Raw genomic sequence first — 27,884 nt, forward strand, 5'->3', positions numbered from 1 at the left:
AAACAAGAAAATAATTTAAAGGAATGTATAAATAAGACATTTTAAAACCATTGTCATCTATATCTTCTGTTTAGTGATATTTATTAGAGGTCTATCACCTAAGGCTTAGAGTGAAAAACAGAAGACATACTTTTGAAAGGAGAAAGAAATTACATGTTGAAGTACTTTTGATTATAGTTTTATTTGTTTAGAGAATTTCATGTATGGATAAAAGGACCTCCATGTTTGCTTGTTTTCCATGACTTCTCTAAAGTCGTGTCTCCTTGCCTGGCCAGTACTTGGGCTGTGGCACATGAACCCTTGCAACAGATGTTTCCTTCCTGAAGGTTGAAGATACCACTGCTTTGTCTCTTGTGGTTATGAAGCTGCTGTGTTTTGAAACATACTTTCTCTTTAAAACAAAAAGCACAGCCATGCTTAGGAAAATGGACACTGTTCCAAGGAGCGTAGTTAATCCCAGGTATATGTGTCTACAAGAGGAGAGAATCTCAGTTATAAGGATTGCAGCTACTCAGGTTGAAATAAAACATAAAAGAAAGGTTCTAACAGTATGATGGTGACTCTATTGGAGCACACAGAGTTAAGAGTGGGCTGGTGGCAGTGAACACTGGTGAACCACTGTTGGCAGTTTGCTGCTGTATTTCTAGTAGTATTGTAATTCCTACTTACTGCAAATAATACGATAGGCTCCATTTCCTCTGTAAGGAGTCCATGAAGTCAGGTAGCCATTTTCCTGCTTGCCCAGGGCAGTCCTAGGTAGGCTTTTGCTGTCCTGAGTATAATGTTAAAAGTGTCTCTTTCACTTCCCAATGTGTCTAGGTTTGACTGAGTCACATGGTGACCCTGCCTCAAATTTTTTTTTTCCCACACATTCCAAGGAAAAGCTGCAGCAAGCAATTTGAAGGAGGGTCAGAATTCTTAGTGGAGCAGAACTGCCTGAAAATGAACTTGATGTTCAGTTTATTCTCCTGAGAAGCCTTTAGTACCAGAAGAACAAACACAGAAGAACAGGCTTGGAGCTTTGTTCTGTCTCCGCTCCCCCACCTCCCGACTTTTCATCACAACTGCCACATTGCATTGAACACATAGCCTTAGCAAATGAGAGCCGATACCAAATCATGCTCCCTGAATTGGCCCTGGTCATAGGCTAAAAATCCTTCACACATAACATCAAAGCCTATTAAAGCTATCTTATTTGAGATGGTCTGACTAATTCACATTCAACTTAGATGCTGGAGACCCGGCTTCAATTCTCCAAAACAAGTGCTGAGCTTGTAAGTGTGAAGAAAAGGAAGTCCCTGCTCTTAAGCCATTGGAGCATGGCTTTCAGCAATCAGGAGAATAAAGGTCTTATGACCAGGACTGAATGACACCGTAGTGAGAAAATCATGCTCTCCACCCCAGACACACTCACATACACAGAGAAAGCTTTTTACTTTTATGCATTTCAAGTACTGGAATAATTGAGCATCAGCTTGGCAATAAGAGCCGGACGGATTGAGAGCCAAATCCAGATCTTGCCCAGGGGATTAGCGCTGACGTCAATGGTACAGTTTGGCTCAATTTAAAAAAGAAAAGAATTAAACCCAGAATGTGACCTAAATTTAAATGCATCTGAGTTTCAGGGACTGTCTTGCCATTTGTGTTCACAAACTTTCAAAAATACTACTGTATTCCAGAAATTTTCATCATTTGTCATGTGTGTGCTCATGTGAGTATGTGCAAGTGTGTGTGTGTGTGTGTGTGTGTGTGTGTGTGTGTGTGTGTGCGTGCGCGTGTGTATGTGTGTGTGTATGTGTGTATGTGTGTGCTCGCATGCGTGCGTGCGTGTGCGTGTGCGTGTGTTATGAGGCAGGGTTGCTAACTCTGTAGCTTCAGGTCAGCCTAGAACATATTACACAGCCCAGGCTGATCTCAAGTGAGCATTAGTTCTCTTCTGTTAGCCCCCTAAATCCTGCAACTACAGGCATGAGGGATTTTACCTGACTCATTTTCATCATATTTAAAAAAATAATTACTTGGGGGGAGTAAATTAGAACAAAGTATAATGATACATATGTGTGAAAGTATCATAATTAATAAGTTCATGAAACCTATTACTTTATATGATAACTTTAAAAATTAAGAATAAAATAATGATGACATTTAAAATGAAATTCAGTGTTAACAGTGACAAATACATATTTTAAGTTAAATATGAAATAATAGAATGGGTACATGAACCAGCTTCCAGTTTCTAATTGATTTATCTTATAAACATGGAAACTGCCTAAGGAATTCTAGGTTTCAGGGATGCTGCATAAACTGTAATGCGGCAGAATGCAGATCTGGAAATGTGTTTGACATGGTACCTGAAGGCATGTGAGTCATACAGTCTGCAGGAGCCTCTGCTTCCACATTTTTTAAATCCCCATTTGAGGCATGAAGTGTCAATCAAAACACCAAAATACACAGGAGCTGGGATTCCTGCTGTAAGAAACACAAATGATTAAGTCTAAGTCTTTGGTCACGAATGGTGACCCAGAACTACTCACCTTGAGTGCAGTAATCACTGTCTGGGAGATAAAAAGCCATTCCTACTCCCTGAGACCTCTTACTATGGCTCAGTGTTTGGTCACAAGCTCTGGACTCACGCTATAACTCACTCCTTTACCTCCAGTTCACACCTCCTGGGGCATCACACTCAGTGTGAACACAAGCTCTCCCTTGACTGACTTACCAAGTGGCCAAGGACATGAACTTGGAGGTCATCTTTGAGCCCCCCTCTCACTTTTAATACATCCCAAGACAAGTAACATCTCTGCTTTAAGTGTATATTCTCCTCTCTCTACTTCTGCTCCAATGTACAGCCTAGCAAGGTTATGTGTATAGCTCACTGCTGAGAATTGGCCTAGCATACTTCCAGGCCCTGGGTTCAGTTCCCAGAAACTCCACCCTCAATAAAAGCAATAGCTAAGGATTCTTTCTGCCAATTTCCTTAGCACTCTCTCACCTGTTTACTATGCAAATAAATACACAGATAATTGCCTAAGGTATATATTTGTTCCAAGACCAAAGTACATTTCTGCCCTCATTGCCTTATATTTTGGATCCCAGCTTCATTGAATGTCTTTCAATTCTTAAAATGCTCCAACCACTCGCCTAACACCTTGAGTAGCTTTCTTTCTAGGAAACAAATTGACTTTTCTTGCCTCCCTCTTCTGTTTTCTTTTCTTTTCTTTCTTTTTTTTTTTTTGAGACATGGTTTCTCTGTGTAGCTTTGGATCCTGTCCTAGAACTCACTCTGGAAGCCCAGGCTGGCCTCCAACTACCAGATAGCATCTGCTTCTGCCTCTCAACTGCTGGGATTAAAGACTTGCACTACCACCACCCTGCCTCTCTCTTCTTAATGCACACACACCCTTTGCATCTCAGTTTAAATGATTCCCTTCAGAGGGGGCCATTTCAATGACCTAAAATGCATTAATTCACCAGCCCCTAGTACTTGTTCGCTTTCACAAACCCTTAACGCTCTTGGAACAACATGTTTAATCGTGTTTTCTGCTAGGATGCGAGCCAAGCAGACACAGGAAGTTCCTTTCTTACTCATGCTATAGTGCTCATCATATCTCAGTAACTGATGACCAAGGGCACAGTCCTTGCTATGGACAAAAGCTAAATCCTCACAATCAAGCTTCAACAACAACAATCCTCCCTATTCTGGGAGAATTAAGATGTGTTCACAGCTTCATTTCTATTTTATGTATTGCAAACAGATGGTCCGTGAATATCTGTTTCTGCACCAACATTTTACATCTAACAAAGGAAGGGTTTATTTTGGTGCACAGTTCAGCGCATTTGAATCAGCCATGGTGGGGAAAGCATGTCAAAGGGCTGGGCCCATACAGCAGGGGCACTCTTGGCAAGTGGCTGTAGCAGGAAGCATAGAAAACTGCAGCTAGCAGTTGTCAATTTATAGACCTCAAGCCCTGACTCTAGCATCAGAGTTATCCTCCTCAAGCTAGGTCTCATCCTCTAAAGGTACCCCCAACCTTTCAAATGGTGATACCATCAGGGTATCTGACATACAACAAATGAAACCTGAGGTACTCATTTCATAGTCAAACCACAGCATATAGTTATACAAGATAGCATGCTCTGACTAAAGCCATCCTAACGCTTTCATGATACCACCAAGACAGATGGGCCTTTGGTAACAAGGAGGAATTACTTTTAAAATATTGCCTGCTTAAAATTCTGTTGGAGTTTTATACATAGTCATGATATAACTGATGTAATTTAGGAGCAGTTATAGTCATTTCAGCTTCAGGCAAAACACGTGCCAGGAATGGGAGGATGACCTCATCTCCTCACAGATCACTTATTATTGACAAATGATATTGATTGTGGAGATGGGTATGGCCTCATCACCAAGAGAGCATTATCCAGTGATGGTCTACACTAAAAATGGGTCTTCATGGCAGAATGGGCAAAATAGCAAACAATGTCAACCATACAGTTTTCACCTGAAAAAAAATTTTTGGCAGTTTACAGAAAACAATCAGGTAAATGCAAGTGAAAATGACAGATTTGCCTGACTACAAAAAGGAAGCACTGTTAGCGGTTGAAAAGGGTAGCTAAATGCAGTATGTGGTCCTCTACTCACTGTGGAACGAGAGTGCCTAAGTGTGTAGAGACCATCATTACAGTGAATTTAACGTGGTTATGTAATTTACAGAAGACATAGTAACACATGGGTACCAAATTTCTTGACAGTGGCAATGTGTTGTGGTCACACAAAATGATGACATTTGTACTTGTGGCACAGCACAGGCTATGGTTCTTAAAGACCGAAGTGCCAGGAGGTCCATACATGTTTGGAATTGTGTATCAATATAAACTGTGGGAGGCTCAGCTTAGAGAACGCATTGACAGAACCAGACTTCTTAAATACCTGGACCTATTTCCTTCAAGGGAAGGAAAATAGCTAATGCCTTTTCACCTGGAAGGCAGGAGGGGATGTTGTCTAACAACCTGGTAATATTTTTGCTATTCTATAGAGCCAGCCTTCCTGAATGCCTCCAAATTCCGAGCATTGTTTAGGCTCTTACCTTGAGCTTTACCTCACACTAAATGGAACCCTTCTTTATGAAAGAGGTTACATATACTTTGCATACTCACCTCCCCATGCCTTTACAAATCTTTCCTCCTTAGACCATTACGCTGAGCACTGTTTAGCAGTCAATAGAATGCACTCTTATTGTAAAGGTTATGAGTGCTTTACTAATTTGCAAGGGAGTTTCAAAGAGCCATCCATGAAGCTTGATTGTGATACATATGGAGATTCCCCCTCCAAGTTTTGCCATCCTTAAATGTGTAGGAAAAATAAATCATGGCATCAGGCTCCAGAAGTTTTGACCAGATGCTGCTAAAGTAGTGCTTACCCGAGTTTCATTCTTCACCTTGCATGGATTATTTCCCTGCTGTCCATGACATTTCCAGGGCCCTGACAATAAACCAATATAAACACACACACACATACACACAGTCCTTTAGAAAGAGAAGAAAAACATTGTCCTTTTGATTGTACTTACCAAGAACTCTTACTGCTAAGGTGTATATACCCAGAGCAAAAGACTTAAGCTGTGGTTGAATGCACCTGAAATAGGCAAAGCACCATTTAGAAAATATGGCCTGAGAGATTTCTCAGTGGCTAAAGCACTTCCCACACAAGTACGAAGTCCAAAGTTCAGACACTCAGACCCCACATAAATATTGAGTAGGCTGTTATTCCAGGCTTAGAAAGCAGAGACAGGCAAACATCACAACACAATGGCTAGTAAGACTAACCTAAGTTCCAACTGGGAGATGCTGCTGCCTCAGTGAATAGACGGAAGGGCATTGGAAGAGTATTTGAGGGCCTACTCGTGAGTACACACCTGTGCATACTATACACATGCAAACATATACATGTATACATACCACACACACACACACACACACACACACACACACACACACACACCCCTTTCATACAACCTATGCTCTAGTCATGATTATCTAATTATTCTTTAATCTCAGTAATTTTATTTAAAAGAGTGGTACAAAATTTAAAATCCTCCCATTTTTAAATACAATATTCATACCAGAAATCAATGCTTACTTCCTATTTAAATCATTCTTTAAAACATATATGCCAGTTAAAATATGCAAAAGAGTACATATTTAGGGTCCTTTATATAAAATTGTTTTAAGTCATTCACATAATATTCATAGATTAGAACCTCAACTGATTAAAAAATAATACCCATCATGGAAAATTCCAGTATCAGCAGAAATCTGTAGAGAATAATAACCTATAGATCAAAATGATCAATTCAAAACACTCTGTTATTAGACATACTTTAAATTATCTTACAATTGTTTACATTTGATATATTTGCTGGAATGTAGATTTTATCTGTGTTATTAATAATGTCTCCAACATCAGAAGGCCCACATGGTATTTACTGCAAAACTTCAATGATATAGGTTTTAACATTGCTCTAGATTTAACACATTGAACTAAGAAGACTCCACTTGGCTACGTTTTTATATAAAAACCTAAGGTGGGTTCACCTGACAGTGGAATCAGGGACTGGGGCCAATCATTTCAAAGAGCTGAAATGATGAAGAACCAACATCACTGCATTAGACAATGACGTTGGAAAGAGGAGACTCAGCACTCACCTCAGGAGCAGTATATACCCAGGTATGCCACCTAAAGATAACGTATATGACGTGATGACTGAAATCACCAGGAAATACAGGAACATTTGGGGACATCCATTATCTTTCTGACATCTGCCCATCATTCCTGACCAGTTTCCTGATGTAGGGGCTGCAAGTCCCACACAAGTGCAGTTAGAAAATATCTGTAACACAGTATAGAAAATCCAATTATTGAGGTATATTTAATGAAATCAGAAGTCACTTTTTTAAAAAATTACTTTTAGTATAATATACATGTATTACATAATCAATGGGGAAATACTTTTTGCTGCATTAACACATATTAAGGTAAAATCTAATGGAGTGTTTCATTGTTTAAACTATGACCTGCAGTAACATGACTATTTCCTCCTTTGATTATTGCAATGGTCATCTTTTTGCTCAACCTACTTCCTCTTTCACTAGCCACAATCTGTTTTCCACATGGTAACCAAGTGAACATCCAAATTCTCTGACTGCCTTCAACCTTGAAATTAATATCCATTATATATTTATAAGAATCCTAAATCACTGTAGTAAATTATCCATTCTCTATCATGTAGCTCCCAGACCCCACCCTGATATCATTGGTCAACAATCTCCCCTATTACCCTTGTTTTGGTTATACAAATGACTTCAGCAAGGGCAATTTTGCAGGTCTTTTTTTGTCCTAGAACCACCACTGCCCCCAGCTTGAACTCAGCAAGTTCCCCTATATCTCATGGTCTTGCTACTCCCCGTTCAGGAAAGTTTCCTCTTGCCTGCTCTGCTCTGTTCCCTTTGCCTTCTTAGACAGAACTTCCATGACCTCCCCTTCTAAACCACAGCCCATCTGCCTGCCCTTGTATCCTAACTTAATCCCTGTCACTACGTCTAGGGTGATTCACCTTTAAGCTACATCTCTCTACTAGAATTTAACCTCTATGAAAGCAAGATCACCCCACCTTGTCACTACCACACAATTTTATCAAGAGCCTAAAATTTACCTCATTTTCAGTATTGAAGAAAAAAGTCATTAAATAAAGGGCAGAATTAGAAGATATTGAAGAATTCACATCATCTTTTAGGGAAAATAATCCCAATGCATAAAAGTCAATTAAACCTTGAGTGTGAAGAAGTAACTTTTATCCCTCATGGGTTATTTTTGTGCAGTCTGTTTATGAAATAGGAATCTCATTATATTTATTATCCATTCATACCATACATTGAAAGATTCCTCATTCTTTTTTTGTTTTTGTTTTTGTTTTTTTTCAACTTGACAAAGCCATAGCTATCTAAGAAAACTATAACTGAGAAATTGCCTCCACAAGATTGGCCTGAAAGGCATATCTGTGGAGCATTTCCTTAATTAGTCATGGATGTGGGACAGGTCCAGTCCACTGTGGGTGGTGCCACCCCTATTCAGGAGTTTCTGTATGGTAGGAGAAAGGGGTAGGAGCATGCCATAGGGAGCAAGCTAGTAAGCAGCCATCCTTTAGGCCTCTGCTTCAGTTCCTGCTTCTAGGTTCCTGCTTGAGTTCCTATTCAGCTTCCTTGCATGATGGACTGGTGATATGAAAGTGTAAGTGAAATAAACCCTTTCTTCTCCAAGGCATGGCATTTTATCATAGCAATGGAAATACTCCGACAAGTTGTCATTTTTTATCACTGAAGAGTGAATTTGAGAAAATAGAATGAAATAAAGTTGACATAATTCCATAAACATATTAGAACTAAATATATGGACAAATATTTTCAGTCTTAATCCTGACTTTGTTTTATTGTTGTTATTTGGTCCTGTGTCTGACTATCATCTGAGATGTCCTCAAATGTGTTGGGGTAAGCATTCATAACCAGCCAATAAGTATATTTAAATATATATGTCTTGTTCAATTTTTATGGAAGACAGTGTTTGGCCTGACATGCCAAGGTGTGATTAGAGGGAAGCCTGTTAATGACTGAAGGACATCAAGTCCTTAAACGCTAGTTTCAGTTGTGCACTGAACGCTCATCTCCAATTTACTGACTGAAATATTGAGTCCCTGTGCAATGAAATATGGAAGCACAGCCTTTGGAGGGTCATGAAGAAACCATTTTTAGGAATTAGTATCCACATAAGAAGAAACACTTTCAAGTTTAAGCAGGAAGTGTCCCCATAGCACTGGGGATTGGGTTCCCAGTTGACAGGATTTGTGGGAAAGACTAGTCTATGAGGGTTCTGAACTAATCAACAAGCTAATTCTTTGATAAGTTCATAATGTGGCCAAAAGTGGGAGAAGGGATCGGTGGAAGAAGTTCTCTCTGGGGAGGCCTTGAAAAGACCTAGTCTGTCCTCTGGTCTCCTTTTCCTTCCAGTTCACTGTCACACAGTCTTCTGCAAGGCAAACTGTGGTACCACAGGCACAGAAATAACAAGACTAAGGTCCATGGCTGAAGATACTGAAAAATTAAGCTGGAACAACACTTTCCTCTCTTTAAATACATCCTCTTAGGTAATTGTGAGAGTGGTGGCAAAAGCTTACTACCACAGACACACACCTTGCCCTTAAGTTCTTGCCCTCTGCCCCGAGGACATCTGCACACCAGGTAGCCAGCCCTCACCTCACAGTGGACCCATGGACACCTTCAATTGGACTTCATTTCTACAACTGTGGGGAGCAAATGCTTGTACATCAAGCCATTCATCTCAAGTATATGTGTAATTACACCTGGACAGGCTGAGCCACCTTCCTACTTAGGAGTTCTGACTCTATTCCACTCTAGAGAAGCCCTGCAGCCCAGACCATCAGCTCCTCTTGACGAAGCATAACTGCCCCAGAAACACCAACTTACCCAGAGTCAGTTCTGGGCTCCTGGGTCCATACCTTTACATTCAGATCTCTTAACCTCCCAGTTTGTGCTGTTCCTAAAACCTCCTATATGTGCTGGCCTTGAGCTGAAGGGACTCAGATCCTAAAATAGACCTTAAAACTGGTATGATATGATGTTTGGGACTTTCTTTTCTAGACTAAAATTTTCCCAATAAAATGAGAGATGTAGACTAAACAATTATGAAAGTTGTTATACCTGTTTCATGACTAATTCTTTCCTTAATTCTTTCAACTTTAGTTACACAAAGATATTTTAAATTCCCTATATTTATATACAAATATCCAAGGTTTGGATCAGAACCAGAGCTTCTGTCTGGGTGACCTACCAAGACCTCAATGGAGCAATTCGGGTCTACATGATAGTCAGCTAACAGGCAGATACATTAGGAGAGATTTCTTACAATGTTCTTTCCACTCTGACTGGACGATTGACAACCAGCAAGACAAGCTGACACATAGGTGATCCCATTGTCCCCACACATGGGCTCCCATTTTGACTCTGAACATTTACATCTTGAGTTGCAATCTGAAAAGAGAGCTCGTTCATGATAAGAGACAGGTTTGGTTCTGAAAAGAAACGTAACAGTATAAAATATTACCTCTTAGCAGGCAAGATTCTAATTTTAAATGCTCTTGAGTCATATAAATGCTATGATATTGGCAATTGTTTGTCTTTTGAAAATACAATTGTTGTGTTACAGATCTCAGCATCTAAGTGTTAAATATGAGCCAACAGTTAACTGACTTTCCCTGAAGCCCTGTCTTAAGAGTTTATCCCGTCTAGCCACATCCATTGCTTAGCTTAATGGTCTCATTAAAGTCTCCTGTTTCCAATGATCCTGTAGTGAATTTCTGAGCACAGGTGGGTCTCTCTATGATTACAAGACAGAAAAGTAAATTCAATGTCTATTTGTAACATTATGCATGTTATCTTTTGTAATTGTGTGGACATCAGTATGATGGGTGTTGCTTTTAGTTATGAATGAAGGCAGCTAACAGTGCATCCATTGTGAGCCCATACCTAGTTGCATACATCTTTCCAATAATGCACAACGAATGCTTTGTCTCTCTACTCTCCGCATGTAGAGAGATCTTCTGCATACTTCATCATCTTTGTTTACATAGTCCAAAATTAGGCAATGAATTACCACCCCTTTTAGCCATAAAAATTTATTGGAACACTCTGAAGTGCTAGCTTTGGGAGGATGGGAGATGTTTATAAATATTAATGAGTAATTCTTATCTTCTAAGGGTTGGATTTCTTGAACTTTTCACTTTTTTCCTTTTCTCTGGTCTCTCCTCAGGGCACTTACCCATTGGTGTGTCATTTTGGCTTCAAGTTATGTGTAGTGCCTATAGACCTTTCATAATTCAGATTCCTCCCTCATTTTCTCTTCTTTTGTGTTGATCTCTCAACTTGATGAATTTTTATGCAGATATTTTAGAGACTTAAATTAACAAACAATATTTTGAAATGTACACTCAGTGGAGGCCAGATCAGTTTGCTTATTTATTCCTGTGATTCTAGTGTCAAATATAATTCTTGACACACTGTAGAGTAAGAAACATTGTTTATAGGAACTGAATCATCAAAGAAAAAAAAAAGTCTTGTCATTTGAGTCTGGGTCTTGCTATACAGCCTGGTGGGTCTTGAACACTCAGACTCCTGCTTCAGCCTCCTTAGTGTTAGTATTGGAATCATGTTAGTATTGAAATCACATTCATCAAAAGGTGATATTTAGAGAAAGAACCAGTACTTTGTGCCCTTGATCCTAATGTGTATTTCCTATATGATTAGAGTAGTAATTTCTTAATTGAGGTAGCAGTCCATCTAGTTGGGCTTCTGTGGGTTGGGCCATCTCAAAGGTCACCCCAAACAGAACAAAAGGGAATTAACTAGGTCTCTGGGAAGTCCTCTAGGAACATTTAGTATTCTCCTCCATCAAGTGTCAACTGCTGGCTCACATGAGTGGTTGCATCTGAAGCTTAATAACAATAATGTCTTTGAAAATGCATCAACAGTCCCCTAGAGGTCCTCTGAGGTCAAAGTCACAGATGATTGTACCTTCAATGAACCTTGGTGTGATGGAGGCCACCACTCACATTCATATCAGGAAGGCCAGGTTAGGCAGGGTACTTGCTCAAACTCATACCGTTTGTTAGTGACAAACCTGGGAGTGGACCCTCCCAGGCCTCTTGCATCTAAATTCTTGTTCTCATATCAGCATTATTCTCCTTCCTGCAGAAAAGATATTCCCTCAGTTGTCATATTTCAAGCTCGTCAGTAGAGGACCTCTGGGGTGTCTAGAATCAAAATAACCTTTTCAAACAAAGCAACACAGGACAATCCCAGGGGGAGCATTTTTGCCTTGAAGTTAATTATTTTACATTACTGGAGATATATTTACTTTGCCATCTAGGACAGACTTTAATTGCAAACACATCTTATGAAGGATGTGTTTGACAGTAGGGTTGATGCTTAAATTTTTAATTATGAGGAGAGTTTCAACAAACACGTGAGAGTGCTTATTCCTCCACGAGACTTGTCTTTCAGAGAGCTGCTCTGAGAGGGGAGGTGCTTCCCAGGTGGTGGTGTCCTTCTTCGACTGCTTTCAAGGTCACAGCCATTCTCAAAGGTTAAATCTGCGTCATTGTGGGGGATGCTTTTAAAAGTATGGAAAGCAATTTTGAAAGAGGAGTTTCAGAATGCACCAAACAATGATAGCATGACTGCAATTCAGCTACAGTCTCTCAAGGTGATTCTGTTGAGGAGGCTAGTACTCAATGGTTAGATTATCTTTAAAATATTTCATCTTTTATCATGGAACTATTCATAAGACGAACCTCAAAAGTTTGCAGCTATTGTCCATGTATTTGCTTTTACCTTAGAAAAGCATAATGTGGAAACAATAGTACACTTTGAGTCATGCCTGTGTGCGAGGTCAAGATCTACCTTTGACAGTCAAGTTTGGGAGGCAAACTGACGTTTTAAAAGTCACTTCCCTTCAAAGAAGGTTAGCAAAATTAACTTGTATAAGAGTATAGAGGATGTGCATTAGAAAAATGAGGGTTATGATGTTTTATGAATTGAAAACTACAAATGATTCCACCATGCTGGTCTACAATGAATATGAAAGGTTCAGTCAAAGATAGCACAAGGCTTCTATTCTCTGCAATTCATAGTTGCCGTTTAACTTTCTTAATGTCCACTGCTAACCACAGCAGACTCTTCAGCCTCCCAATCTGCTGGGCATATATGTCTAGTTAACTTTGCATTCACTATTTTCATTTTAAAAGGGAGAAATTACAGTGTGTGCTTGGTTAAAAGAGAAGAAATCATGCTGGTGAAGAAAACGGGAGTCTAGAGAGTATAGACAAGGCAGATGATCAGGGAGAGCAAGAGGCCCTCAAATAGACTAGAGGAGAGAGACAGAGAGTTACAAATGTCTTCCACAAGCTTATGTGCTTGAATACTTGACTCAACCATGAGGCGGTGGTGTTTTGGGAGGCTGTAGAAGCTTTGGGAGTTGAAGTCTCCAGGTCACTGGATCAGAAGGCCTTGAGGTTTATAACACGCCCTTCCTCTCTGTTCCATCTCTATTTTCTAGTCTGATGTGATGTGAACAAGCAGTTCCTATGCACTCCCAAAGCCATGGGGTCATCTGCTGCTCTGCCCTCCCCTCCAAGATGGGATGTGCACGTGCCTTCAAACTGCAAGCCCAGATAAACACTACGTTTCTTAAATTGCTTCCTGTTAGGTAACTGGTCACAGGCATTGAAAACAAGAAACTAAAGAATACAAGATCTGGAGAGTCTGCCTTTCTGCCTCTACGGGGCTTCAAGTGGTCCAGTTGATTGAATCTAGATCCTCTCTGGTACATGGCAGAGGTTCAGTAACCTCTGTAGATGTGTTCATCGAATAACAGTGTAGATAGAATAACCGAAAGGGTACACAGACATGCCCTCTGGTGGAGTGATAAGAAGGACTTGTGAATAGGATAGTGAAATAGGTGTTGCAAGAGCCAGCCTTCTATTAAGAAAGAAGCTAATGCAACTCAAAACAACTCTGAGATACCACCTCACACCTGTCAGAATGGCTAAAATCAAAAACACCAATGACAATCTATGCTGGAGAGGATGTGGAGAAAAAGGAACACTCCTCCATTGCTGGTGGGAGTGTGAACTTGTAAGACCACTTGGAAATCAGTATGGCGGTTGCTCAGAAAAATGGGAATCAGTCTACCTCAAGATCCAGCCATTCCTCTCTTGGGTATATACCCAAATAGTGCATGTTCATACAACAAGGACATATGTTCAACCATGTTCATAGCAGCATTGTTTGTAATAGCCAGAACCTGGAAGCAACCTAGATGCCCCTCAACTGAAGAATGGATAAAGAAAATGTGGTGCATTTATTCAATGGAGTACTACTCAGCAGAAAAAAGCAATGGAATCTTGAAATTCACAGGCAAATGTATGGAACTAGAAGAAACCATCCTGAGTGAGGTAACCCAGTCACAAAAAGACATAGGAATGAGAGAGAAATGGGAAATGTCAATTACTCATGTTCTCCAGACTCAGTGCAAGATTGATGGCTAAAGACAACTGCTGTGAGGTAACATTTTCTCCTGAATCTTGCTAGGGTTTTAAGAAGCAGAGACTATAAAGGGTGGCCTAGAGACCAATTCAGTTAACTAGGGGTTCAGAGGGGGAGAAAATCCATCTTCTTCCAGCTATTTTATGGCAGGCAAGTACTCATCATTATCATGTATATGGTATTACTTCCACAATCTGAAAAGACAGTTATTACTCTATTTTCAAAAGAAGAAAATTATAGACTAATTGGCTCAACCCACAAATTATCACTTTACTAAGAATTCAAGCTCTGTGTTCCCATGATTACATTGTTTTATTTGTCAGGTTAATTTTCTAATGTAAGATGTAGACTTAGCAATTTCATATTTAAGATGTTTGAATTCAAATTTGAAAGAAACTAGAAGTTTGGGTGACAATAACAGAGTCTAAGTTTTAAGTGGTGTCAGTTATTCCATTAAAGTTCTCTTTCTGTGGTATGAGACTTAAAACATTAAATTAATCTTATTGGAAAACTCTATTGACGATTGAATTACACTACCCCATCTCTTCAAATGATTTCATGAGGGAACATACCCTTGGTAAGATACAGTCAGTCCAGCCACACCAGGATTTTCACATCCCAGGGCAAACAGAGAGAGGAAGAGGAGGTAGCCAAAGACAGATGATCCCAAGTAGAGTTTTGTAGCTTCAAACACACCCAGCCTGAATTTCTTCATAACTATTCCTCCAGAGAATATTCCAAGGGCCACTGCAGGAATGTTGATGAGCCCTGAGGGATAAGAAAAACAGGTCATTCAGTGACTGCCTACAAGAGATCTCTGAGCATCAGACATGTGTTCTTAGTGAATGCAAACACCCACCAGTGGTTTTGATGTAGTAATCTGTGCTGTCCTTTTAACTTACTAAAATATTGTTATTATGATTGGTAAACATATACCAAGAGTTTGCGATGAGAATGAATGTCATGGGTTAACAATAGCTCAAGCCTAGTCTCAGAGTCCCACATTCCAGAGGACACTACGTGCAACTCCATTAATAATGAGTGAACTGATGAAGTGATGTCTTTTCTGCTAGATGCCCAGAACTAACATTCTCCATCAGGTGGAAGTTGGGTAGACATCAACGTTCTTTAACACTGTCCCTAGTATAATTGGCACAAAGAATGAAGGGAAGTTTGTTGTTGTTTATGTTTTGTTTTCTATTTTTGATTGATACAGCTCCTTGGTTTCTTTATTTGAAGCACTCCTTACAGCTTTAGCTAAAGTGGCGTATGTCATCATGTGGTCATGTGCCAGGTACCCAATTAAGCATTCCACACACTATCCACCACATGTAAGCTTCACTGCAATCTTAAGAGTAGGCATAATATTATCCTCTACTTAGAAATTTCTTCATGATTACGGTTAGTAATGATTAAGACTCCATTGAAATGCAGGGAGCCTAATGCCAAGACCTCTTTCTTCCATCACTAGTCAGAACTTCTTCAAGATATTGGGAAAATGGAATACTAGAGTTAGAGTTATGCAACCTCACAAGTCATCAAGGAAATATGATTAAACCCCGGCACAGGGAGTGGTCCCACGAGGTGATGGGGGTATGTACGCAGAGACCTTGCTACCTGGTCTGAGGTATCAGTTCAGCCACTTAACAGCTATACAACTGCAGGCAATTCTCTGAATGTCTCCAAAGCTGCCCACTCTAAACTACTCATTAGGTCCTGAGTATTCCTCACCTAAATGCTTGGAACTAATGTGTTTTTGAATTTTGGATAATTTTAGAATATACACACTTAATGAGACGTCCTGGAGATGAGATCCACTTCTCAACAAAAATTTAATTTTCTGTATCATATGCACAACACTATAACACAGTCTGAATATTTTTAGTGTGCTTTTATTCTGAACACACTCAATCACTCCAGGTCAGGAGTTACCTTTCTCACCTGTGGAATCATGTTGGCAGTTTTGATTTCTGTTTTGGAATGTTGAACCTGAAATGGTGTTGAGGTAATGAGATGAATTTATGCATGAGTGGCTCTTAGAACAATGTCTGACACAGAAAACTCTTCACTTCTGCTAGATTGGCAAAGATAAAAATAATGTATGGGAGTAGGGAATGAATCCTCTCTACTAAAGAAGATCAGGCCTAGGATAGGGGTATGTGATTCCCAACTATGCAGAAGACAGATACAGGGAGATTATGAAGCCTGAGCAGGCTAGAGAGAGAGAGTTCAAGGCCAATATCAGCACTTAGATGCTGTAAATGAAATTAAAGAGAGGCATTGGGGCTGTTGCTCATTGGCAGAATGTTTGGCTACCATGTGCAAGTGTCTGTGTTCAAACCCTACGCATCACAAAATAAATACAAATAAATAAAGCTATCTTTCCTTCTCTATACTTTCTTTTACTTTGTAATTTATATACTTAATCTTTTAAGTAATCGTCTTGGAATTAAAAGAAATAGCCTTTCTGTCTTACTCTTACATTACCTTACTTTTTAAAAACGTGTCTACCATGTATCAATAGATGAAAGGGCATTTAATCCATCTTTTTTATTTGACTATAGGTTGCAATTCTTAATATTAAAATTGGCATATTAGAAACCAGCCCAGCCTGGCTAAGAACATAGTTCCAGGGTAGATTCTAAGACAGAAATCAGCACATCTTCACACGGGCATGACTGTGGACTTATTAACATGGAATAAAAGAGACACTACTTTTGCTCTCCAGCTAAACTGAGATTTGTGGGGTGTGGCAAGTGAATTCCTGAGACTTGGAATGGGCAACAATCAGCTAAAAGACACATGATTGCCATTCAAAGAACAAAGAACCGAGGGTAGGAAGAATGTAACAGATATGGCTACTTGTAATCCAAATTCATTCATGCTAACAGTTTCTCCTAATTGCAGGAGGATCTCTGTGAGTTTGAGACCAGCCTGGTCTACAAGAGTTAGTTCCAGGGCAACCTCCAAAGCCACAGAGAGAAACCCTGCCTCAAAAACAAAAACAAAAACAAAAACAAAAAAACAAAAAACAAACACACACACACACACACACACACACACACAAAACGGAAAAAAAGTCTATTTGCCCTTCCTCCCTCCTTCTCTCCCTCCCTGAGAAAAGGACTCAGTAGATCCACCCCTAACTGGGGAGCTATTGACTGCTGATGGGTGCTAGGGGAGGGACAGTCAGTGTCCTTAAAAGAGTGGGTGCTTGTGGCAGGCCACGCTACGGGGGATGGTGCCATGTCCATGACTGTACGGGCAGCATCAATCGGACTCAGTGGGATACATATTAATGCATACACAATCTATCTATCTATCTATCTATCTATCTATCTATCTATCTATCTATCTATCTATCTATCTTATATATATATAAATATATACATATATGCACTATCCAGTGAATATATAGTAAATATATTAATTATTGAATATGGGAGATAGTGAATCTGGGGAAGGCTACAGGAAGGTATGAGGGTGTCTGTGATCAAAATATACTGCATGAATGCATGAGAAGTCTCAAAGAACAACAGAGGCCTCTGTGAACATCATGGCCAGCAGAGTATCAATCTGCTGCGGGGGGGGGGGGGGGGGGGGCTCAGGCGGCGGGGCGGGGGGGGGGAGTTGGATAGGGGAAGGGAATAAGTTAGTTCACTTCAACACAACTCAGTAGCTGGTATTGGTTCAAAATTAGGAAGTCTGACTCCAAGTAGTTTGTTTTAGGCATATTTAAGCAGAGCAGAATTTGCTGAAAGGTTTCCTGGTGGTAATTAATTCAATATCCTGTACACAACAGAGCTTAAGGCATGACTACATTGAAACTCTTTTTTTTTTTTTTTTTTTTTTTTTGGTTTTTCGAGACAGGGTTTCTCTGTATTGTTTTGGAGCCTGTCCTGGCACTCGCTCGGTAGGGAATATTGAAGTGGCTAATAAACCTATGCAGACATACTCAACATAAATGGTCAGCAGATAAATGACATCACAATGAAAAAGGCTGACAACATCAAGGCCTGATAACACTGTGGAGAGATTAGCATTCGCTCACACATGCAGTGTGTGTTTAAATGTGTTCAGCCATGTTGTTTCTCAGTAAGCCCTACCGTAACTATCACAGACTGCCTATGATCTAGCATTTGTACTCCAAACACTAGTCAAAGAAAATGAATATACCCATAGTATGATCATGGCTGTGTGATCTACAGTAGCCAAAAGAATGAAACAACCTAAAAGGCCATCAGCACTAATGTGACTAAATACAAATAATTTACGGTACATTGCTACCACAGACTATACTATGGTAAGGAAAAAGAACCAACTATGGGTATTCAGAACAACAATTGTTCAAGTTCTGTGAGATTCAAGAACAGGTAAGACTTGTTCATGAGGTTGAGTCTACAACAACTCTAGATATTAGGTAAAGTATGTGCTGGTAATAATCTTCTTGACTAATAGGGTGCTCTAGATGGTGGCTACTTCACACATGCACACAGGAACACACACACACACACACACACACACACACACACACACGCACACACACATGCATACACATATACATAATTTATTCAGTTAAACTATACAAGAAACATCCTCAGACTTAACTGTTGATTATACATTATATCTTGATACTTAAACTACATATAAAATGGAAAAGACTATCTCAAATGTCCATTGCTTATTTACTTGTTCTCTTTAAGCTCAGTATACAACACTGACAGATATGGATGAAGTTCAGGGGTAAAAATTTCTGAAGTATTTATTTTGCTCAACCAGTAAATAATACAAGTTCTTTTGAATCAATTAACATTGTAAGTAAAAAAGTTCACTGATCTAATCTTCTAATATTGGAGAATAGAGCAAACAAGTTAGTCACTTTAACATCTTCTAAGTGCCCATTATTCAGAATTTGTTATAGGAAAACTGCATCTTGTAAGATGTGCTCAATTTTTTATTCTCCTTTTAGAGATAGATATATGGAGTGATTTTTAAAATATTCCATAAAGTGGGGCTGGAGAGATGTCTCAGAAGCCCAGGTTTGGTTCCAAGAACACACACTGGATGGCTCACAACCACCTGTAGCTTCAGCTCCAGATTTTATAGCCTCTTCTGATCTACAGAGACACATGCACTAATGTGCACAAATGAACACACCCACCCACCCACATATTCATAATCCATACACACACATCCTCATAACACAGCTGTACCATACAAAATATTAATAGTAAGATTTAAATCCTTCAACAATTTCTACAATTTCTAGGAAGAAGGAAATTACTTTTGAGTCTCATATCTTAAAGGAATATGTCTTCAAAAGAGTGATTTTAAAACTCCTTGGAGAGAAGGAGCTAATTCATGACTTAAGTCTCCAATTTTATACAGGGTAATAGCCCTGTGTTTAAATATTCTCTCTCTTTTACTTCCTTATTCTTGTTTTGGTCCTTGAGTGGTATTCTTGTTACTGGCTACATTAATATGCTATAAATACAATCCCTTTAAACAACATTTTCTCCAGAAGTCAGACACATCCTTTGACTCTGGGTCAAACACGATCTTTGATATGCAGTTATACCATCTAAATGCCTGCTGTATTCAATCTCAGACACCACACATGCAATGTTGTAAGGTGTCAACAAAGTCTAAAACACAGGTACCCACTACTAGTAATAATCTAAAAAAAAAATCATGCTACATTCATTTCTTTGTGCTTCTTAAAGAACTGTGGGGAATTCTCTCAAAGCCAACCAGTCACAGTTACAAATAATTCTTGTTGCAAAATTAGAATACACACCCACTATGTACATACATATTTACACTACTGTTTTACTTCATCTAAAACACTCTAATTACTCTAGGTTAAAAATTGGAGCAATCTAATATTACTAAGAATGTACAAGAGTCATCAAAGATGGTCTCTATGGAAAACACATGACAAACAGGTGTGCATACCAATGAAAAAGTTGGCCTTGGAGGATGACTGCCCATATTGCTGCTCAATGTACTTTGGTTTATATGTCACCATGCCAAACAGAGAATTGAACTGAACAGTGCTTGCACACAGGTATAGGATATATACTGGATTTCTAAGAAGAGTCTTCAGTGATGGAAGAAAATCTGTAAGACAAAAGCAATACAGAGTCCTAAGACAGCGTCTCAGGTGGCAGACATTGCAACCTTCAGGGCTGCAGTATGCCCAGGTTTGAATCCAGGAACACACACTCTCCTACAGGAATATTATACAGGACCCATAATTGAGACAGGGACAGATCCCACCAGCTGATGATTCATGGACAAAGGAGCAGAGCGTTTCTCCTCATCCTCCCTCTAGGATCCCTAGGCTAGACATCAAGAACTACCACCGCAAGTCTCTTTCTCCCAAGGTAAGTCACAACTGTCTTTAGTGAGTGCACCTTGATGACAAAAGGACCTTTCTTCTACTCTCTTCATTCTGTGATTCAGGCAATTAATTTCAACAAGGTGAAGAATGTCTATAAACATAAATATAGGATTGCTTGAAAAGAAAGAGATGAGGACAATGTCTCAGCCACTAACTTCCCTGAGGAGAACTCCTGAGAACATGCCTGGCCTTTTCCTGCCTCCCACTTACACCCTTGCTGAGACACACATTTCTATAGATGGTTCGGTCAGGTGGGTCTTATGTGTAGAAGGCTCTCAGACATGGAGTCATAGCCTCTTCTTTTCTATCCACCCAGACTTACACAGACCATCTACTATGGAGAGGAACAGTGATGTGTGAGAGGGTGGAGCCATCCAAAAGAAAAATATGCAGGACTCTGGCTCATCTACCTGCATAACTTTTTCAAAAGGAAAGACTTCCCCTCTCCATTTCTGCTTCTGTAGTGTCTTATCTTTTCTTTCACACAGGGGAGCCAAGTGCTGTTATTCATACATTTCCTCAAGTCCCACTAGAAGATGGTCAGTTGCCCATTACCAAAGAGAATCTGACTTACTTCTTGCCATTTCCACCATTTTCATTTCCTCTCCAGGGGCCATTTGGTAACTGATAGGGTCATCTATGATGAACTTGGACTTCTCAGATGAGGATCCAGGGTCCTCTCTACCTTGAGATCTTGGTAGGGTCTTGGGTAAGCACCAGAAAGGCACAGCTGCAAGGAGACTTAGGAGTCCTGCTATTAGGTAACCAAGCCACCAGGCCCCCACCCACTGGGGATCCTTTGGGGTGATGGTGATGTGGTCTGGAAGACAGAAGTTAAGTAGCAGGTTTTTCAATGTTAGGGTGTTGAAATGAGTTACCACAGAAAACAAGTTCTAGCAACAGTTCTATCATTCACAAACTCATAAGAACCTACCCAACATGGTCAGGGAGATGTCTCAGAGCATGAAGGCCCAAGTTCAGATTTCCCCAGAACATACATGCATACATACATACATATACATATGTGTACATAAGCATATACATATACATACATACATACATACATACATACATACATACATACATGCATGCATGCATGCCAGGTGGGCCTGGATGCTAGCCTTTATTCCAGCCTCCAACGGTAGAGACAGGAGAGTCACAGAGCAGGCTAGACAGCCAATTACCTATATTGGTGATCTCTGGGTTTGATTGAAAGACCCACCTCAATGAATAAAGGTAGGAGACAAATTCAAGATGATGTCCAGTATCAGCTAAGGCACATGCTCACACCCATGTATGCCCAGACATAAGGGAACATGCACAACACACTCATGAAAATAGAAAGCATGGAATAGTTTATCCAGCAAAGGTGTTTCTGGTAGACTTTAGTTTCTGTTTGAATCATGGGTTAAAAAAGAGTCTAGAGGCTGGAGTGGTTAAGAACACTAGGTGGTCTTTCAGAGGTCCTGAGCTCAATTCCCAGAAACCACATGGTGGCTCACAACCACCTGTAATGAAATCTGCTGCTCTCTTCTGACCTGCAGGGTTACATGCGGACAGAACACTGTATACATAATAAATAAATCTTTTTTTTAAGTCAGAGTCTAAGGCTGTAAGAGGCTTGTGGCTATATTCTGTGCTCTGAGGTTGTGCTCGATTTCCCATATATATATATATATATATAATATATATATATATATATATATATATATGCATCTGATTTACTCATTGAATGTCTAAGATTGTCCTCAAAGAATAAGGGCTGCCAGTCCCCAAATTATTGCCCACTGGAAAAACAGGACAGGGAGACAGGCTAAGACTAGAAGAGAGGGAAGTGTGGTCATTAGAGACTTCGCTCCTATGTGTTTGCTTTATCTGAGACCATCGAGAGCCAGCAGGAGCCACAGTTTTGAGCCTGAACTGTGCTATGTGCATTTGAACTGGCAGCTGCAGAAGATCTGCCTTAATAACAGACCACAAGCCACCCTGTTCTAACCACTACCTGGCTATCCTTCTGCACCCATTAACGCCTGCATTGTCAGCATCGATGTGGATTCCATGGGTTACTTTTACTTTATGAAAGAATGCCACCTTGACATTGTATTAAAAGCAAAATTTGGGGGGTGGGGAGATTGCTCGGTGGTTAAGAACACTTGGTGATTCTGCAGAGGACTAGGGTTGTATTCCCGGCACCCACGTGGTAGCTCTTAACTGTCTGTAACTCTTGTTTCAGGGGTTCTGACACACTCTCTGTCTCCCTCCAGCAATAAGCACGCACTTAGTGTACATGTATATATTATATGCATGTAAATGTTTATACACATACAGTCTTTTTAAAAAAATTAAAAACACAAAAACTAAATTTGGTATTTTTCTCAGTCCCATTAAAAATTATAGTAATTAAAATCAATGAATAAATAAAAAATAGACTCAGGCTGGCAAAGGCACTTGTCCTAAGCCCGAGCACTTGAGTTCCATCCCTGGAAAGGTGAGAACTGATTTGCACAAGTTGTCCACTGATCTTCACAAGTCATCATGACATATGCACACGCAGAGACATGTAAGAAAATTAATTGATTAATTTATGCATTTATTAATAAACCTACTTACCTAGATTCACAAAGCCAATGTCAACATACAGTTTGGCACATAGTGAACCCAAGAGGAAGCCAAAAATGGGCCCGATAATTGCCACTGTCTGAACACATCCTGTACAAAACAAAACAAAACATATTAGAAAGGGAGGGGGGACAAGAGAAAAATAAGAATAGCTGTCATTTGGCTTTGCCTTGGGAAATGAATAAAATGCTAAGTGGGAAATATAAATGAGATGCCGTTGACAGCTGCAAAATAAATACTTGTTTCAGCACCTCATCCGTGGGTGTGCCACTGGCTAGGGTTTCAATGCACCAACTCAGGAAATAAGCCGTTCCCTATTTGAGGAGAAAGCCATTTCTTCTAACACATGAACCAGCTCATGGAAATAACACCAAGACTCTGACAAATTTAAATTCCAAACATGAAGCAAGCTTTAGTTCTGATAGCTGTAGTTGTCCACAGTTTAGGAATCCTAGTCCTTTACAGGTGGAGGAAGGACCTAGGGACTACAAGGCAAAAAAAAACAAAAAACAAAAAACAAAAAACAAGAAAAAACAACCAAAACAAAGCAAACAAACAAAAAAAAACAACCAAAGAAAACAGAGCTGTACTAATTTGGTAATCTTGCAAAAAAAAAAAAAAAGATTATAGTCAGTTAAGCCTAAGTTCTCTTTTGACATTGACATTAAAATGGATTTTCTGACCTGGGTGATTAAGAGTGCTCCCTTATTCATGAGGAGCTTGTGAGGAATCACTGTGGAGAGACTGTTGTCTGCAGAAGCAACTAGTAAAGGAGGCAGATTTTGGAGCAAGTTGAGATCCTCTAGAGAGCTCACCACAGGTCGGGGGAGCCTGAGGGATGATGGGAACAGGTTACCCAAAGGACGGTGTCACTAGTAAGCAGAAAGGCTGTCTGTCCTGCTTAATGTTGTCTCCCACATGGCATTCATTTCCCTACAGAAGTCAAACATGCATGTCCCTGGGAGATGGCATGAACTGGAGGATGAAGAGCTGAGTGTAAGACCATGTGTAGCCTCTGAGCACCTCCAGAGAAAGGGAAAGCCTAGCCAGTCCCCGAGACCATCGCTTAGTGCAACCCAGATTGTCCTTTAGCACCCGAGTTATGCTCTGGTTTTCCAATGAAGCAAAACCCTGATCTTAATTTAAGTCTCTATTGGTATATGCAGGATATGGGATTTCTGTTTGTGTGCCCAGAAATACAGTGATCCTTGGTATAGCCTCATTCTTTAATCTTGTCATTTGTCCTTCAAGGCTATGCATTCAAAAGATCAGAATTCCAAGAAGTCAAAACTGATGTGTAAAACACAGAAGACACAGTAATCATTCTTGTAGCTCTAATTTCTAGCTGAACCCCCGGGGTGTAAGAGACACCCATTAAACAGTGCACAGGTGCATCTGGCCTTAAGAGTTCACTTCTACTACACAATTTTATGTGGAAGAGTTTCCAGTGCATTGCCCACTCTTTTGTAGTAGACACGGGTGAGTGCTGCTGTCGTCTGGGACCTGATCTACAGATGGGGTAGCCTTGAGCCTTGTTCCTTCTATTTCTTTTCAGTCATTTATACCTGCTCTCAAGGCTCAAGAATTCCTTCATATCTCAAATAGGAAAAAAAGATCCTTAAATTAATCAGGGCTTATATAATTCAAGGCAGTTTCTAAAATTGCAGAAACAAAACACACATGTATAAACCCTCACACAGAAGGCACTCTCTCTCTCTCTCTCTCTCTCTCTCTCTCTCTCTCTCTCTCTCTCTCTCTCTCTCTGCACACACAACATTAAAAATAAATCTCTGAACTCTGAAAGTCCCTAGTGTCTTCACAAGGTCCCATGCCATTACAGTTGAGGTCATTACAGCTGTTTCCTTCTAGTCTGGTGTTCTTTCCCTTATGCAACAGACACTGATTAATGAAGTACCTTCACTGTTCAAATCCTCTGTGTAGTTCAGACATGTGTTAACTGAATGAAGGCATGGAGACTGAGCCCTAAAACCTTCCATGCTAAATTTGGAATAGGTGAAAAGGGGGCAGACAGGCACCCTACTTCCCACACAGGGCATTACCAATGTAGAAGGCAGCATTGTCTTCACTGGCAAAATCATCCAGATAGGCGATGCCAAGGGGTTGGATGGGAGTTTCCCCTAATCCTCGCAGAAGATTTCCCAGGAAGACATAAACCCACATGGAGGAGCTGGCATCCCCTTCACATTCTGGAAAGAAAGGCAAAGAAGTAGATCTTGGTCACTATTGGTGTTAGATCTTTATTCTATACTTCTACATTCAGTTTTCAAATTGAGTACCAGAGCAGAATTAAAATCTGCCACAGTGCTAATCTCATAAGAATTTGGATGAGGCTGAGTGTGTGTGTGTGTGTGTGTGTGTGTGTGTGTGTGTGTGTGTGTGTGTGTGTGTGTGTGTGATCTGCTTCTCTTTCACAGATACATTCAGAGATTCTCATTTTTTCACTGTCCTTTAACTTATTTTCTCTCTTCTTTCCATTTAGTACCGACACAAAGATATTTGTCTTTCTACACAATGGCATCTTTCAACATGTTATCTGAGGCAAAACACGTCACGAACAAAGGCATAGCCACATCCACTTGAACAAAAAATGCGTATTTTTCAACCACAAGTATTTCTCATTGTTGACCAAGTTCTACCTGCAACTCAAATGCTGATGTGTTTGGCAATTGCAACACTGCATTGCCTATGGTTATACCTGGTGATGAGCAACTATTTCTAGAATTCTGGAAACAAGTCACACAAAAGTTATATGTCTTATATTCTTTAGCAGATCACATCTTCCAACAAACTGAACAGGTTTTTGACAATATTTTCAGAGTTGGATCTAAAGCTGACTATTTAAGGGTACATTAATAAATGTCATTGCCTGATCTGACTATATGAGGCAGGGCAGTTATGTCAGTCACATAAATGAAAGACTGCTTCACAGAGATCTGGCACTCTGTTAAGGAGACGTTGTTAACTGCCTCCAGTAATCACCACATCTAAAAGCCCCCTCCCAAGCACACTCGGGGCTAAGTGGTTCTCAGGCATTTATAACTGGAGTCTTCTCATCAACACTGGGAGGTGGAAGTTATTTTTACTTAGGTGTGAAGGGAATGAAGAGAAAATTAAATGTAACCATGGGGGGGGGGTGGAAATTACACTTCTTACCTGACACTTCAGATTGAAGTTTCTAGTTGTGAAATTCATTTTATTTTCATCTTACTCAGAACTACTGGAAGATATTCCTAGTCACCAGCAAGTCATTTGTGGTCTTTTCCATAATATCAGATGACTGGGATATTTTAATCTAGGAGCTGTCTATGCGTGTGAGAGTGCTTGCAATGCAAACTTGTGAGCAGAAGGTGTGTGTGTGTGTGTGTGTGTGTATGTGTGCGTGCGCATGCGCGCGTACATGCGTGCACGAGTGTGCATGTCTCTGTGTGCAAGCAAAGGCCAGAGCATATTGGTACCTTTCTCCATTATTCTTGCCTTATTGTCTCAAGACAGAACCTCTCACTGAACCTAAAATTCACTGTTTCAGCTGGGCTGGCTGGCCAGTGAATTTTAGGAACCCACCTACCTATGTCCTCAAGTTTTGGATCTATAGGCATGTGCAGACATGCCTGGATTTTTAAGTAGGTGCTAAGGATTTGAACTCAGGTTCTCATGTTTGTAAAGCAACCACCCTTTCCCATTGAGCCATTTCCCCAGCACAATTGTAGAAATTTCTTTACACTTTAATATTTCAAGTACTAATGCTTTTCAGAGGAAAAATAAAAGTAATGAACTAAAGCATATATAAAAGCTAAAATACTATTCACTCACACAAGTCAATTTTTAAAAATCATCTTACCATCATTTATTTTGTTTTGTGATTTCCCCATGACTGAGCTTGGCGACAGACTGCTGAGCTCTAGGTGGCATGGAGAGACGTTGGGAGTAAGGTTGGAGGAGGGAGAATACTTCTCATATTTCTCATATCTGTACCTGCACATAAAGAAAATGTTTACTCTGACAGGATAACCACTCATGAGGGTGTCAGGTTGGGTTTGCAGTTTCCTTCAAATCGGACTCGCTAAACCAATCTAGCATTGAGCAGTAGCTGGTTTCATGGCTGGCCGGAAGATGCTGCCTGCCTTTGTGTCATTCTTGGGCCATCCATGATCCAGTGACAGAAAATAAAAGCAAGAATCATTTTAAGACTTGTTTAAATAGAAGTGAGTGACTGCCCATCACCTATTCCCTTAGAACCAGAGGAATCCACCTGCATCCGCTGAGGACCAAGCAAGGCTGTCTCTAAATCAGAGAACGATCAACACTGTTACAGCCTGGGGCATTAGCACAGCAGAATCACAGACAGCAGAACACTCACAGGTCAGTTTAGAGGATGTAGAAAATGAAACATGGCTCTAGAGACATTTGCCCAGAAGGAATTCTGCTTTTTCCCTCCAGGTAATGAATCTAACTATATAAATTAATCCAGCCCCATCCCTCCACCCTCCACACCCAACCCCCACCGCTTTTTGATTTCTTTATTAAGTTGATACATGCCCTTGCTGAGTTGCCCTGACCTTGTTATGAATTCATGGTGGTCTACACAGACTGGCTTTGAACTTACTTATGTGACCCTCCTGCTTAAGCCTAAGGAATAGCAGGTATTACAGCCTGTGCCATAGGGCCC

General features: G+C 40.1%; 1 protein-coding gene across 4 annotated transcripts in view; it reads right to left on the reverse strand.

The window, feature by feature from the left end:
- Nucleotides 1-247: 247 nt before the first annotated feature.
- The window catches only part of Slco1c1 (solute carrier organic anion transporter family member 1C1), a 35,617-nt gene continuing 7,980 nt past the window's right edge, over nt 248-27,884 (reverse strand). Inside the window, exons 4-14 of one of the 4 annotated variants that reach the window (XM_035448933.1) lie at nt 27,057-27,184; nt 25,258-25,404; nt 23,189-23,287; nt 21,153-21,398; nt 20,131-20,295; nt 14,748-14,943; nt 9,980-10,145; nt 6,709-6,893; nt 5,574-5,638; nt 2,352-2,469; nt 248-470 (exon numbers count right to left, since the gene is read on the reverse strand). In XM_035448933.1, coding sequence (XP_035304824.1) covers nt 248-470; nt 2,352-2,469; nt 5,574-5,638; nt 6,709-6,893; nt 9,980-10,145; nt 14,748-14,943; nt 20,131-20,295; nt 21,153-21,398; nt 23,189-23,287; nt 25,258-25,404; nt 27,057-27,184 — 1,738 coding nt within the window. Of the gene's footprint in view, nt 471-2,351; nt 2,470-5,573; nt 5,639-6,708; nt 6,894-9,979; nt 10,146-14,747; nt 14,944-20,130; nt 20,296-21,152; nt 21,399-23,188; nt 23,288-25,257; nt 25,405-27,056; nt 27,191-27,884 lie in introns of all 4 variants that reach the window. The other 3 variants (XM_035448932.1, XM_035448931.1, XM_035448934.1) reach the window with 3 other exon arrangements.

The sequence above is a fragment of the Cricetulus griseus genome, chromosome 8 (genome assembly GCF_003668045.3).
Source record: "Cricetulus griseus strain 17A/GY chromosome 8, alternate assembly CriGri-PICRH-1.0, whole genome shotgun sequence".
NCBI classification, from domain to species: domain Eukaryota; kingdom Metazoa; phylum Chordata; class Mammalia; order Rodentia; family Cricetidae; genus Cricetulus; species Cricetulus griseus.